Source organism: Apus apus, chromosome 1 (assembly GCF_020740795.1).
Source record: "Apus apus isolate bApuApu2 chromosome 1, bApuApu2.pri.cur, whole genome shotgun sequence".
Lineage (NCBI taxonomy): Eukaryota > Metazoa > Chordata > Aves > Apodiformes > Apodidae > Apus > Apus apus.
In genome coordinates this window covers 31,774,140-31,789,388 of record NC_067282.1, presented here as the reverse complement: position 1 = coordinate 31,789,388, position 15,249 = coordinate 31,774,140, and the positions used below count along the sequence as shown (strand labels likewise).

The 15,249-nt window shown below is 38.3% G+C and overlaps 1 protein-coding gene across 1 annotated transcript in view; it reads left to right on the top strand.

Annotated features, from left to right (window-relative positions):
- DGKH (diacylglycerol kinase eta) overlaps positions 1 to 15,249 on the top strand; it is a 165,372-nt gene that overhangs the window by 126,320 nt on the left and 23,803 nt on the right. Inside the window, exons 14-22 of the mRNA XM_051628240.1 lie at positions 1,824 to 1,909; positions 3,348 to 3,447; positions 4,649 to 4,925; positions 5,379 to 5,507; positions 7,981 to 8,115; positions 9,889 to 10,006; positions 10,937 to 11,047; positions 11,197 to 11,293; positions 13,742 to 13,849. Of these exons, the coding sequence (XP_051484200.1) occupies positions 1,824 to 1,909; positions 3,348 to 3,447; positions 4,649 to 4,925; positions 5,379 to 5,507; positions 7,981 to 8,115; positions 9,889 to 10,006; positions 10,937 to 11,047; positions 11,197 to 11,293; positions 13,742 to 13,849 (1,161 nt within the window). The remainder of the gene's footprint in view (positions 1 to 1,823; positions 1,910 to 3,347; positions 3,448 to 4,648; positions 4,926 to 5,378; positions 5,508 to 7,980; positions 8,116 to 9,888; positions 10,007 to 10,936; positions 11,048 to 11,196; positions 11,294 to 13,741; positions 13,850 to 15,249) is intronic.

Genomic DNA, 15,249 nt, shown 5'->3' with positions numbered 1-15,249 from the left:
CTTTCCTCATAAGGGAGATGCTCCAATCCCCCAGTCGTCTTTGTTGCCCTCCTCTGGACTCTCTCTAGGAGTTCCCTGTTTCTCTTGAACTGTGGATCCCAGAACTGGATGCAGTATTCCAGCTGTGGCCTCAACAGAGCAGAGTAGAGAGGGAGAATGATTCCTCTAGACCTACTGGCCACACTCTTCCTTATGCACCCCAGGATTCCATTGGCCCTCTTGGCAGCAAGGGCACACTGCTGCCTCATGGATAATTGAGTATCTACCAGAACTCCCAGATCCTTCTCCTCAGAACTGCTTTCCAGCAGGTCCACTCCTACCTAATATTGGTGCGTAGGGTTCTTCCTCCCCAGCTGCAGGACCCTACACTTGCCCTTGTTGAACCTCCTTAGGTTCTTGTCTGCCCAGCTCTCCAGCCTGTCCAGGTCACACTGGAGGGTCAGCCACCCTTCCCAGTTTGGTACCATCAGTGAACTTGCTGAGGATACATTCTGTCCCCTCGCCCAGGTCATTGATGAACACGTTGAACAAGACTGGATCATGTATTGACCCCTGGGGGACACCACTGGTTACTGGCCTCCAACTTGACCCTGCTCCATTGATCACCACACTCTGAGATCTGTCACACAGCCAGCTCTCAATTAACCTCACTGGCCGCTCATCTAGCCCACACTCCCATAACACTGAGTTATGATATTTCAGAAAAAGTATCATTAACCTTGCAGTAGGTAATGGATTAAAGCACAGTTTGAAAAGTCAATAAAAGTCTACATCCTATTATTTCTTTTTTCTCTTTCATCCCAGTTCAGGAGACTGATTTCACTTGGTTGGATTCCAGGAATCATACAGTGATGTTTGAACAGTAGTTTGTTCTTACAGATCAGGTGGCTGTGTCTTGTTTTTGTCCTTGAAATGAAAACTGATTTACTGTCAGGTTTCTTCAACTAAAACTGGATCTTTGGGGGGGAAAAAAAGGGTGGTATATCTACCTGCTCCATTTCAAGGGCAAAAACACACTAAGAGATTTTAAGAGATTCTTAAGGGAAGCCATAAAAACTTTCAGAGCTACATTTATTTTTCTCTTTAAATTTGGAATTTGGTTAGAATTTTCTTTTAAAATGGAGATTTGGTTCCATATCAATTTTCAGAGTGGATATAGTGGGTGAGAATGTATTTCTGATCCATTCCAACCATTTCCCTGAGTATTTTAGAACTTAACAATTCTTCTGTGCAAGAGAAGACGGACAGTACACACATTCATCCTCTCAAACATTTGCATGAAGACTAAGCTCTACATGGTTTGCCCCTTACAGATTGCTTTTGTTAACATTATACCCATGCAGCTTTTGTCAGTAAGGGTGCTTTGGGAGTAAAATATCATCTGACAGTAAAAAAAAAAAGCTCAGGATTGTAGCTGCAAATTTTTTATTTATTCTTAGTTGAGCAGTTTATTTTGAGGGACACTTTACTTGATTAAGAAATAAAAGATGTTAGATTATAAGAATTTAGATTGCTATCAGTCTAAAAGGAAGGTAGTGGGGGGTTTTTTCTGCCTCATGGGCTATTTTTAGCCTTGAAGTAACTTACTGTGTTCTCTACAGGAGGAACAGAACTGCGAATCAAATTTGCAGTCATGGTGTTACTTTGAATAGTGAAAATATGGTACATAAAATACAGTAAGCAGGTAGAAACTGCACTGCCAGCTGGTTTTCCTTGTATTAGATCTGAAATGAAAATTCTGCTATTTTTGAGATGTTTCAACTCCCTACTTGGTGTTAAACTGCTGAAACACATGAAAAGTGAAGTCTTCTTTCTGTTTTCAGATATCTGCTTACGAGGACTCAGTTGCTGCTCATCTTGCAAAAATTCTCAATTCAGATCAGCACTCAGTTGTCATATCATCTGCCAAGTGAGTTGACTGGTTTAAAGTACTATGTGAGGGGTAAATCCCCTGTGTAACGTCATCACCAGAAGAACCTTCTGCCTAAGCCTGATTTTCTTACGGCTGGCCTGACTGCCTTGACTTAATATATCTTGATTTATATATTTTAGAGTGGATGTCTTTTTCTGCCAAATTTTTATGTGGTAAAATTGTAATGTATAGCTTAATACTGAACACATCAAATATTTTTTTAAAATCCCATAATATTAATATGCAGTTATTTTAAATCACTCCAAATCAGAGTGCAGCTTGAATACGAAACACACCATTATTAATACAAATATGTAATCTACTTCATGTTGCATTTCTTCTGTTTGTTTATGCATATCCATACCACTAAGAGGACAAACACCTTCACCAATATGAAGGTGAACATTGGGCTAGGTAGCTTTGTCATAGCTCTGTCTGTATCAATTCAGTAAATAATGGTCTCAGACAACAGATCTTTTTTCCTCAATCTGAAACATTTAAAAATGAGAGATAATTCACTTGGCAAATCATGCACATAATCTGAAACTAGATGTATTCTCTGTGAAAAAAAATCTTGTATTTTATGATATGCAAAAGAGCAGTCACAGAGTCTTCAAAAGTATAGCTGAATGTCATTAGATTTATCTTTTTTTTGCTGCTAAAAGGACATTAATAACATTTCATTTTTTAAGGTGTACTTAGTACATGTTGAAAATAAACTCCAAATTCTAAACTGGTTCTGTACCTTGTTAAATCTATTCAATTTCTCTCAAATAAATTTCCACCAAATTGACAGTACCAAGCAATTATCCACACCTCATTAGTAAGTTTGCTGTCTGTCTGCAGTGTTAATAAGAACCAAGTCTTTCTCTGACTTACACAGTGAAAGTTCATTGCAGCCACCACAGTTTGCATAGATACACCTCAGGGTCAGCTGTTGTTCAAAAGCCTGAGTGGTGCAATGGGATGTGTGTGGCCATATGCTTGCTTTTATCTAAGAAGTGCTTCGTTAAAGGAAGTAGATTTTCTCCATGGTTTCTGGGCTCCATCTTCACACGCGAGTTTGCAAGACTGTGTTTGAAGTTAAAAAATGAAGGCAAGTTTGCTAACTCCTCTGGTATGGAAGGTGTTTAAGTAAGGGTATGGATAAAATTAGTGGTGTTTATTTCAGTTCTCAGGAAGAAGAGACTTAGATACAATGTGTGCAAAGGCTTAAATAAAAGGGACAAAATTTTGTTTCAAAGCTAATCACTTGAATTTTGCAAGACATGGAAAAGACTATCATCTGTTTTGCAAGTATGACCACAGAGTTTAGTCCATGATAAGAATGATGTATAGCAATATGCATATAAATATATTGCTGTAAAAATTTAATATTAAAAATGTAACTATTTAACTTTATTTTCTTTCTTTTCTCTCTTTTTTGTATCTGAAGAATATTATGTGAAACTGTAAAGGATTTTGTTGCCAAAATAGGGAAGACTTACGAAAAACCAGTGGAAAATGCAGAGGAAGCTGATGCTATGGCCATTAAAGTAAGACTATGACTATGTTCTGGTTTAAAGATGTGGGTTTGTGTTATAGCTCATAAGTTTTTAATTTTTAAACCTCTCCAGGATGCCCAGCTTGGCTTCTGTTTCAACCATGACTTTAAAATTCTTCTCTTCTTAGTCCTTAGTTATTTCCAAACTATCTCTAAACTTTAAGATCTGTTTACACTTCTTTTCCTTCAGAAAAGATAAAATACATGGTAACATACACAGAGATAAATGGAAATATTCTGCATTAGGACTACACTTTTCTCTGAAAGGAATAAAGTTAGCTACTGGAAAACAACGGGATGATGAAGAGAGAGTAGGCTGGGAGAATGAAGGGAAGAGAGTGTAAAAAATGATGGTTTAAACTTCAAATTGTAAGACAACATGTTGCAAAAGCATGGGGAAAAAACCCAGAAGGATTTGGTATGAAGCACAAAATTTACATGAGCTGAAATAAAGAAAGCGAAGTCACTAACACCACCGAAGTCATAAAATGTACTTGCTAAATGGCAATTTGTCATTTGCATTTCTATTTGGTGCATCTTTTAGAAAATAAATTTCTCTTTTTTACTATTCCAAGACCAGACAGTGTTGATTTTCTTTTCCTTAAGCACAGAAAATCACCTCTTTTACAGCCTACCTAGGGGGCAACCGCTGAGTTAGGTATAGAGGTGTCTGACAATGTTTGGTTCTGGCTTGAACCTCTTTGCTTTGTGACAACTCACTTTCTTAAATGTAGAGCCTGATACATCTCAGTCTAACAGCTGACCATGTCCCCATGGAGAATCTTTCCAAACTGGAGTACTGAGCACCCATAAATTCTTACAATGCGTGATATGGGCAAATCCATGGTTGTTCTCTATGTTGCAGGCCCTCAGGAGAGGAGTAAGATCTAATTTATACTCTCAATATGTGGCAGGCTAAGTTCAGCACAATGTGTTATTTTACTCTTAATTTTGGGGGGGATTGTTACAACTGTTCTAATCTGGTTGAGTGTCATAGGGTATGTCTGCAGAAAAGCCATGCAGATTTACTCATCATCTGATACTGCAAAATGTTGAACCTAGGTTTGGCTTTTACATAAACAACTACATAAACACTTCAGACGCTGGCAATTTAAAATATAAACTGTACTTTATTTTCTCAAAATGTTCACTGAGTGGTTTTTTTTGTGTGTGCATTTTCCACTTTGTCTTAGTGCTCAGAGTTAAATGAGAAGCTAGACTTACTGCTCCAGGCTCTTCATACAGAAGCTCAGGCTGCTCCCATTCTCCCAGACATCACTCCCCCCATTGTGGAGGAAGAAGGAGAGGAGTTTTCAAGTGAAGAATCCTTGTCTGAAAGTAAAGAGCTATTAGCGGAGTGTGTCTCAAAGTCTTCCACCCAGAAACTCTTCAAACCAAGGGAACAGTTAATGCTCCGGGCAAACAGCTTGAAGAAGGCTGTGAGACAGATCATTGAACAAGCAGAAAAAGGTTCACATCAACATTGTTTTGATCCTTATGATAATTTATTTTTGTTTTTAAAAAACAGCATTAATTTTCATTAGTAAAGTTTAATTTCTACATTATTGCATAGATAAATGCAATATGGTACTTGGTACAAGTCTCAAGGAAAAGAGATGCAGCTTGTTTGGATGTGGATGACTGTCTGCACATATGATTACATGTGTATGCACGTGTGTGCATGTGTAAAACTGTGCTTCTTTTGTAACTATTATCCTCCACAAAGTGAAGAGTTCTCACAGCAAATCTTCATCGGTGAGCAAATGATTGCTAGACTCTTTTTCACTGAACTGAAAATATAAATATCTTATTAATATTTTTAAACCTAAAGGCACAGAAACAAGAAGTTAATTTTCCATTTATGCGGTTTTTCTCTAAAAGTCTTGACATGTTCTGTCCTTTCTTTTTTTTTTAAATAAGCAGTTGTGGATGAGCAGAATGCTCATAATGAAGAACAAGTGAACCAGTCCCCTGTAGAATATAGCAAAGAATTGGACGACTCCAAAGAAGAGGAAAAAGAGGAAGATACAAAGGAACTTGAGTCCCCATCAAGTGAGTAAATCAGAATTAAAATAATTTAAAATTATGCAGTCTCCTTATAGTTGCATATGGAGCATAGTTGGCTCCATAATTAAAACCAATATAATTCTGTTTCTTTGGAAGCTAGTCACAAATTTTAATAGATTTTGATAAATTAAACTTGAAGGAAAAATGCTGAAGAGGAAGTGAACAGTCTTTTGGAATGGATTTACAAAGGTGAGGTGCTTGTTGGAGACAGAAGTGCCTGCATTTAATCCAGTGTTGACACTCACCTTTCTGTATGAACGTGAGCAGGGACTAGAGCCTGAGTAATGGTGGCTCACTTGTGGCATTTTAGGGTACATTATAGGAATTTCTACCAGTCATTTCTGCTGAAGGGATTTCAAATTGTCTGAAATGTATTTATCCATTGTATTGACAATGAAAATCTGATGTCTCTGTTGGGAACTTAACTTGAGACAGTTACTGAAACAGATAAAATGAGTATTTAAGTCTTCTGTATGAAGACGAACAGCATAAAGCAGAAAAGAATATAAGATCATCTGAAACATGGAAGTCTCTTGAGAGTACTGAGGTCACCCCCTCTATTTGTCTAATCCAGAACAGAAATTTGAAGCAAGGTCTTTGGGATCCTAGAGCTCCTTTCCATGAAAAAATTATTGTGTTGCTGTTTGAAAGACAGATCATTAGTCCAGCAAGATCCATGAGGCTATTTGCTGCTGTATAGCAACACATATAGCAACCCACTGTCATCATCATCATCAAGTGGTTTAGGTTGGAAAGGACCTTTAAAGACCATCTAGTTCCAACCCCCCCTGCCATAGGGAGGGACACGTCCCACTAGATCAGGTTGCTCAAAGCCCCATGCAACCTGGCCTTGAACACTTCCACGGATGAGGCATCTACAGCCTCCCTGGGCAACCTGCACTAGCGTCTGTCTCACCACCCTCACAGAAAATAATTTCGTCCTAATGTCTAACCTAAATCTATGACAAGGTAAAATCTCTCCATGTGTCCTTTATGAAATCTGCAGTGAGTGGCTGCAGTGGAAGAAGGAAAGATGTTTTGTCTATAAGGGACCCTCACTTACCTCTTCACTTGCTTGGTTTTGTCACCAAGACAGTCCAGCCAGAGGTCATGGTTCAGCCTTTTCCATCACAAATGGCAATACTGCATTTTGTGTTTACTTACAGTTCATGTACCAGGGTTGTACAAGAGTCTCAAGCTGCTTAGTAATTTTAGGAAAGTTGCTTCTTACTGTGGGTGGAAATTTCAGTCTTTGCCATATTACCAAAGATGACAGTGATGCACTGCAGGTGAGGTCTTGAGATTATCTGCAAGTCATGGAGAAACAGTGGTAGTTGGTGAACAGCAAAAACTGTCCTCTAGATACCCGGTGAACAACTTTCTGTGGCAAAATGAGCAGTTGTTTGGGATTTGCATCTTCTTCTGTTACCCTAACCCACATCAACATCCTCAAAAGGTGTCTTCATGAGGCTCTGCTCTGAAGCTGGTGCCTGTGTTGGTAGCTCTTACCTTAGAAATATGACATTAGTCTCTTAGGGCTTCTGTTGATTCAGAATATCATCTTTCCTTTTCTCCAGGAGTGGATTTCAGGCTTTCTCCAGCAATCTCTCTTCATTGGTCCCTCTCCTTTTTCCTTCATTGTAGGATCAATGCATGATACCTAGTTTTATTAGGAGCTCACAGAGGATGCTGGCCCTACGAATGACCCAATCCTACTGCTGAAAATATATAATAAAAAAATACACAGATGTATATCTGTATGTAGAAATATATATAAACCCTTTGCTTCTTGGATATCCAATTTCTGTGTTTATTGGGGAACTGTGTTATTCTTTATACATCTGCTGTGTGTGAAGTAGAGTGCATATTAATGCTGTCAGTGGAAGATAGGTGTTTAGGGATAAAGCATGAAACATGAATTCAGTTATCTGCGATGAAACATCAGTTTTACTCGTGTTGTTTTTATTAGAGCATGAACAGCAACAGTTTATCTTTATTGCAGTTATCCCCATGAGTCTCATCTGTCAAATAAAGACCAGCTGCTCTGCTGATTTTCTTACTTAATGTAACTGCCTTGTTCCCAAGTACAGAGAGGACAGACTCTCAACAGCATTGTGTAGTTTTCAGTAGCATTATGAAAAATGAATGTTAATTTTTTTCTGAATATTTTTCCTTCCAAGAATCTTCCTGGTCATTTGATGAAGATTATATTTTTCCATATGTTAATTAACTTTGTCTAAAGATGTAATAGCTCTTGTTAGATAACACTTGCTGGTTTTATTTCTTTTCATTTTTGTTTCTGAGTTTTCTTACCTGTATTAAGAAGAAAAACTGGTGTAAGTGGGAATGACATTTGTCACAGAATAGTAAGAGATTAAATTAATGCTGTAAAAACTATGTTTTGGGTAATGTCATTACAGGTCTAATTAGTACTCTGACTTTTACTTCTTCTGCACAGTGAAAACAGCACCAAGATCTCCAGATCGACCTACAAGCCGAGGTGTCCATTCTCAGGCAGGTTCATTATCAGCTCCAGCTTTGGCTGCAAGCAAGGAAAACCTCCCAGTGCTTAACACTAGGATAATCTGCCCAGGTAAGTATGATGACTTTAATATTGCTTTCTGTTCCCCTGCTTGCTGTCAAGTAATGACTTTTATTTCATGCCAGAAGCTCTGAATTTGAACTGACACACGATTCTTTGTGTTTAATCATATAGTAGGAAATACAAAATAATGTTTAATGTTCCTAATTGTTTAGCAAAAATCCAGTGTAACAGGAGTGTTGCATTTGATTCTGGAGGGTGAAAAATGAAACTCAGGATCTTAGAATCACGGAATCAAAGAGTGGTTTGGGTTGGAAAGGACCTCTAAAGATCATCTAGTCTGACCCTCTGCCATGGGCAAGGACATCTTTCAATAGATCAGATTGCTCGAAGACCTGTCCAAACTGACCCTGAATATGTTAAGTTATTATCCACAACTTCTGTGGGCAACCTGTGCCAGTGTCTCATGACTCTCATACAACGAAATTCTTCTTTGTGCCCAATCTAAACCTACCTTCTTTCAGTTTAAAACTCTTTCCCCTTTTCCTGTCACTACAGGCCCTAGTGATAAGTCTCTCCACCTTTCTTATAAGCCCCCTCTATATATTGAAAAGCTGCTATAAAGTCTCCCTGGAGCTTTCTGTTCTCCAGGATGAGCAATACCAGCTCTCTCAACCTGTCTTCATAGGTAGGATGCTCCCGTCCTCTTATCATCTTCCTGGCCCTCCTCTGGACTTGCTCCGACAGGTCCATGTGTGCCTTGGGGGGCAGAACTGTACACAGTACTCCAGGGGGATCTCACTGGAGCCAAGTAGAGGGGCAGAATTACTTCCCTTGACCTGCTGGGAATTCTTCTTTGGATGGAGCCCAGGATACATTTGGCTTTTTGGGCTGCCAGCACACATTGCTGGCTCATGTCCGGCTTTTCATACACTAGTACCTCCAAGTCTTCTATCATTCATCCTAATCAGTGGATGCTATAAAGGGGCTGAGGGACAGAGCCAAGTAAAGTTCAGCCCTCTGAGTAAGAGAAGTCTGTAGAAACCTTTCAGAAAATGAGCTACTGAAACTACACAAAGCTGCTGTCCAGTAAAAGCAGTTGAAAAAAAAAATCTGTTCTTAGCCAAACGCAACTAATATGAGTGGCACCGATAAAACCCCATTATAATTAACTTCATTAATATAATTAAAACATAATGGAAGTGAGCTTCCATTTTTCTTTAAGTCAATTTAAGTGAAAGCTTTTAGAAAGTATTTTTCTTTGTTTACATGCATCACACAGTGTTTTGCAGAGTGACCTTGATATTAATCAAGGTAGGCAGGGAAAGGCTGTGATCTTCTACAAATTAAACTAAGTTAAATTATGAGTAAAAAAGGTGAGATTATTCCTTAGGAATATTTCCAAAGGAAAGGACTAAATGAAAATCGTGGACAGTTGGAGGTGACGTTTAAACTAAATAAAAATCTCTAGCAGTCTTTCTGGATGTTAGGTAGCCCAGTTAGTTACTCTGCCAGCTAGTGAGTGTAGGCCTGAAATCCTGAATTTTCTTTTTTTTCTTTCTCAATGGTGGTACCTGTAGAGACAGCCACCCCACTGCAGTGTAGCTGCCTGTCTGCTCAAGAGGGCCAGAGACCTGAAAAGATAACCAATATATGTAAAAACTGAGGCAGAAACACAATCATTCCCTAGATGGATTTAATGAGTATTTTGTCTCTCACTATGTGGCTTAAATTATAACAATATATATCTCTCTGTTTATCAAATACAAATTGGTTTGTTGTTATGTTTTTTCTGTTGTGTTGTTTTTTTTTTTTTTAAATCAGGTTTGAGGGCTGGTCTAGCTGCTTCTATTGCAGGAAGTTCAATTATTAGCAAAATGTTGCTGGCAAACATTGATCCATTTGGTGCTACGCCGTTTATTGATCCGGATCCAGATTCACTGTAAGAAAGTTTTGAGGTTTTTTCCAGATTTACTTTTTTGCTTTAGTTTTCTCTTCTCTTAAGCTGTTTTTGTTTAAAACTTTTTTTTTAATTTATTTTTTCCTTATGAAATTCTATTTTGCTGTTATTTGGCAGTAGGTCTCGAGGTCTAAAACCAGCTTGGATTGTGTCATTTTAGTTATTAGTAGTACAGAATTGTCTTGCAACAGCAGAAATAATAAAAAGCTTTTGCTCACTTACCCCAAGCCCACCAGCTCTGAAATGGGGAGGCCAGAAGTCCTTCAGAACTGGGTTTTCCTGCCTAAAATGCTGGTCTGAACACAGGCTGAGACACCAGCGAGATGTCGAAGCACATCTGGGCACTTCCTAGTAGAGGATGAAGGAGAATGTCTCCTCAAGGACTGGAGCAGTGAGATGGAAATTTTGTGTCCTAAGCTGTGGCTGCCTCTCAGAACTGGGTGCAGCTGTGGCAGACTCTTACCAATGGCATCTGGGTTGTGGGCAGTGACTCCCCTAAAACAAAGCACTGCTCTGCCAGCAGCACCAGCCAAACATCCATCACCAGAATGCCTAAATGAGGCCTGGGTGCTCTGCCCAGTATCGTGCTGCTGACTCAAAGCCATGCCCAGGGCAGCTCTTCCCTTGTACCCCACTGTTATTTTGGGTGTGGTAAAGTTAGTTCTGGATGAAGATGTGATTCAGTTGCTTCTTTGCCCTACAAGAGGGAACTTGCACTTGCAAAGGAGCTACCAGCCCATCTGTCTTTTTTTACTGCTGTTTGGTTTCTTCAGGAGATTCATAGGAAGCATGTTTTGAGGGCTCTTGGTTGATGTATCTATTCTGATTGAGACCAGCCACGTTCTTTGTCAAACCTCTGTGTGTCCAGATGCTGCACAAATGAACACCTAATTATCTTTTTTCCTCTAACAGGGAGGGATATTCAGAAAAATGTGTCATGAACAACTACTTTGGAATTGGGTTAGATGCAAAAATTTCACTAGAATTTAATAACAAGCGAGAAGAGCACCCTGAAAAGTGCAGGTAAAATAATTGTCAGTGACAAAGCCAAGACATTGCCATGTTTTCCTTACCTCTTCATTTTAATTTCTTAGTATTTTCCTCACCCTCTAAATACAAGACTTAATAATGTGTGTTTTTCAAGATGTGAATCTTGTCGTACCTGTTTTCAGAAGTCGGACCAAAAACATGATGTGGTATGGAGTTCTTGGCACAAAAGAGTTACTGCAGAGAACGTACAAGAACTTAGAACAAAAAGTTCAACTTGAGGTAAATTTTATTTATGGGCAGAATGAGTATTTTTGCTTCCGCAATATGTAAGGAAGAATTTAGGCTTCCTTTGGAAACCTTTTAGAGTTCTTATGTAAACCCAAGCTGACTTCAAAGGCACCATGTAAAACTATGCTATATAAGAGGTGGTTCCCCAGGTGATTTATTGGACTAAAATGTCAGTACTTGAATACCCCAAACCACCTGTTACGATATTTCTTGTAATTACTGAGTTGTTTCTTTTCCAAGTATTTTCTTGTATAGATAATATATAGAGGGTATGATTCTTAATCTTCACTGCATCAAAGAGGGACACCAGTTTTTAAGGACAACAGAAGAGCAATGAAGGAAAGAAGGCACAGAAGGAAAAAGATAAGGAGTCTTATCCTCTGGGTTAATTTTAAACTATCTGAAAGCTTGCTTACACATCTAGAGAGGGCACACAGACGATCTTAGTCAAAAATTCCTGAGAAGAAATCCTGACTCTGCATCACAAAAAGCCCAGCTACACCTGTAGAGACTTTCTCTAATACATTTGAGACAGCCACACAAAAAGGCAAAGTAGTATTAAAGCAACAACAAATAGAGTATAAATTATTTAAAGATGGCTACTTTTGTCTTTAAAGTTTTAACATCAAATCTAAGTCTTCTTCACCATACTGGGAGCTTAAAGGAGATCTAAATTATTACCAAACACAGAAAAGGACTATGAGATGTTTACAGTTGTTTGCACTCAACGAATAGCTAGGCTGGATTTTGACCAAGAACATGCATAATACCTCATTTTACTTCATCCTAACCATTTAATGTGGAAGTTCATGATACTAATGTGAAGATAACTTCTTAAGTTGAAAGAATAATTTAAAGTTACTGGAACTCTTTCTCCTCTGAGATTTACAAAGATCTAATCTGGTAGCAGCAAATTGCTGATATCTAAAGATTGAGTAATTATCGAGGAATTATGCAGAAGTTAGTGAATATAATGACAGAAAAGAACATTATGTGTGGTGTAGATAGAATTCTAATATAAGGATCTTTGGAATAAGATTCAAATAAGATTCAATAAAGCATTAAAATCTGACCCTTCTATAATTATTTTTTTATATTTCTGGAAGTAAATCAGCAATTGCCTATTTAGTATTGCCTTGCATAATATTAACATGCTAAAACTTGTGATAAGGAGCACAGCATTGGAAAATTGAAAATATAAATTTCAGGAATTGGAGGCAGATCTCTACTAAACAATAAATGGCTGTGCAGCATCTATTAATATCACAGCATATTTTGGATCTGTCCCATTTTTATTAAAATGCTAATATCTGTCTCATTGCTGAGATTAAATCATAAAAAGAGAGCCCTTAGCACATTCTGGCAGTAGTTTTGCATTTCTTTCTCCTCCTGATAAAATGGCTACAGATTTTCTTCTTATTTCCTCGGGTTTTCTATGTCATTGATACAATTTTAAGATACTTCTGTGGGATTGGTAACTTACAGTAATCAATCTAGCAGTCCTTTTTAAAGGCAACTTTGCCTGCAAGTTTGTGATCCCCGAAGTGACACATGAATGCAGCATTGATGACCTTACATTTACAACCTACTTCAAATCCCTGCATGTGGCGCTGCTGCAGGTCTGTACTTTGAACTTGCAGTTGACTGGTTTGAGATGGTTTGGCTCACCTCTGCAGGCAGCTGTACTGTTGTCAGTCAAGGGAGATTTCACTGATGTCTGTAAATTTACTAGTGGCCATTAGTAGGGTGAGATTGACCTACGTCATTCCATGATTGTGTTGAGTAGGGCTTGGAGTTGCTTATAGGTTTTGGAGGATAAAGTGATAAGAAAGAATTCAACAGTCAGTCACAGAAGTGATTTCTTACCTGCAAAATCAACTACTCCTAGCCACAGCCAGAATAACTACTGTGGGATCAGTTCTAGGTTTGCCTTTGCACTTTCAGGAGGAGAATGAAGTTATTTTTACAGGAAGCCGAGCATACGGTGCCAAAACCACTTACATTTAACTGCATGTTTCTGGCTATGCCAGAAATATTCCTGGATTTTTTTTATCTTCCCTGCCTCCTCCTCCACTTAATGGATTTACCTAAATAACAAATGTATTGCACTTTTGGGAATGCTGATAGAGGATGGAAGACCAGTTACTGAATGGACAAATGAAATTTTTTCTAATATCCATGGGGGTCCCTCTGTGTGCATGCAGGGAAATAGCTTTTTTAATTGCAAAAAGATTTGTAAAGTCTGCAAAAATTGTGCTAAGACTGGGGAGAAGAGGTTTGTATTAGAGGTGCTTCACAGCATGGAGTCAGTAGTCTTCTGTCAAACCTGTCACTGACTCTGTCCTTCCCTACCAGCTCTGCTGAAGCTTCATGTGTTAAAAATGGCTGTTTGCTTTTATCATATTCCTTGCATACTGAATGAGCTTTTATCCATTACAGTGTGACGGACAGTACATCCCCCTTCCAAGTCTGCAGGGCATAGCTGTGCTAAACATTCCCAGCTATGCTGGTGGGACTAATTTCTGGGGTGGAACCAAAGAAGATGATGTGAGTAACGTTAAAGAGAAGTAACCTTCTGGGAGAAACCAGCAGTAAATACCATGAGCTGCTCTTCTCATTTAATTTTAATAGTAGTAGCATGTAGTATGGATAGCAACTGTTACTCAGGCAGGCTGTGTTTAAACTTGATTGTCTTATATTTGATTTTTCACTATCTGTTGCTTCACCTCTCATCCATTCCAGAAAAATGTTCATAATAAGGCTTAATGATTTTTTTTTAAAATGGTTCTGTAAGACACTGTGTTTAGAAACTAAATTTCTAAGCAGATGTGCAAGTTGTTTATCTCTTTATTGTTTTACAAACTCCTGTAAATCAGATTTCTAAAAGCATAGATTGTTCTGTTGGGTATATTCTAACAATAAACAAGTTCGAGCAGGATAGTTACTCAGAGTTTATACCTGAATTTCCTCCTGTTCTTCAAACAGCTTTGGACTGAGGGATGTTGCTGCAGAAAATGAGGACTAAAGCATTTAGTGACTGATCAATTGGTGGGAGTAGTAATCTGTTTTTTTTAATATTATTTTCAATGAGCTTCTGAAATGTTTTAATGTACTTTTTTTCTCTTCTTTGTCACATCTCCTAAGAAACAGTACACTGCACAGATACCTAAATGGTATCTAAAAGCTCCTACAACTTGGAGCAGACTTACTGCTGCCATTCATTTCACACACAGTGCAACAATTGTAATTAGTAGCAGATTATCCTAATTCTTCATGTCCAGATTTAGTGTGTGTGAGGTCTGAAGCACCTAAAACTGTAGTTGCAAATTAGCTTTTGATTTTAATGTAAACAATCCAGGATTTTTTTGACAAAATGTTTTTGGTTTCTTGTGAGTTACTTATCCTTTGCTTTTATAGAGATATGTATATATACACACACATATAGAAGTTTCAGAAAATACGTAAACATGTTCCAGTGTCCTTTTCTTATTTTTGGTGTATGTCAGAGGATGGCAGTAATGTTTATATTCACTGTGGATGTCTTGAGTCTATATATACTCCATGTTCATATTCATAACTCAGAAGCATCTCTAACATCTGCTATGCTCCTGTTCAGTTTATTTTTCTCTCTGGGCTGCCTCACTGAGATAAAAGCTCTGTCCTAGCTGTCATACTGGTATACAGCAAATGTGTATGTCTTGGAGCAGTTTTACTGGTATTCTTAGTCTTCTGGTGATCAGATGTGCCAGCAAAGTTGGTTCTGGACAGAGTTAGGACCATAATTCACTGCTTTAGTGCAGGCTTAAGTGACTAATCATCAGAGATGGTGGTGGGGGTCTGAAGTGCTGCTGGTTCTGCTTATCTGGACAAAGGAAAAATGCTGCCTTGACAGCCAAGACTATTATTGAAACATTATCAGTGAGCCAAGCAGGGCAGCTGCACGCCGA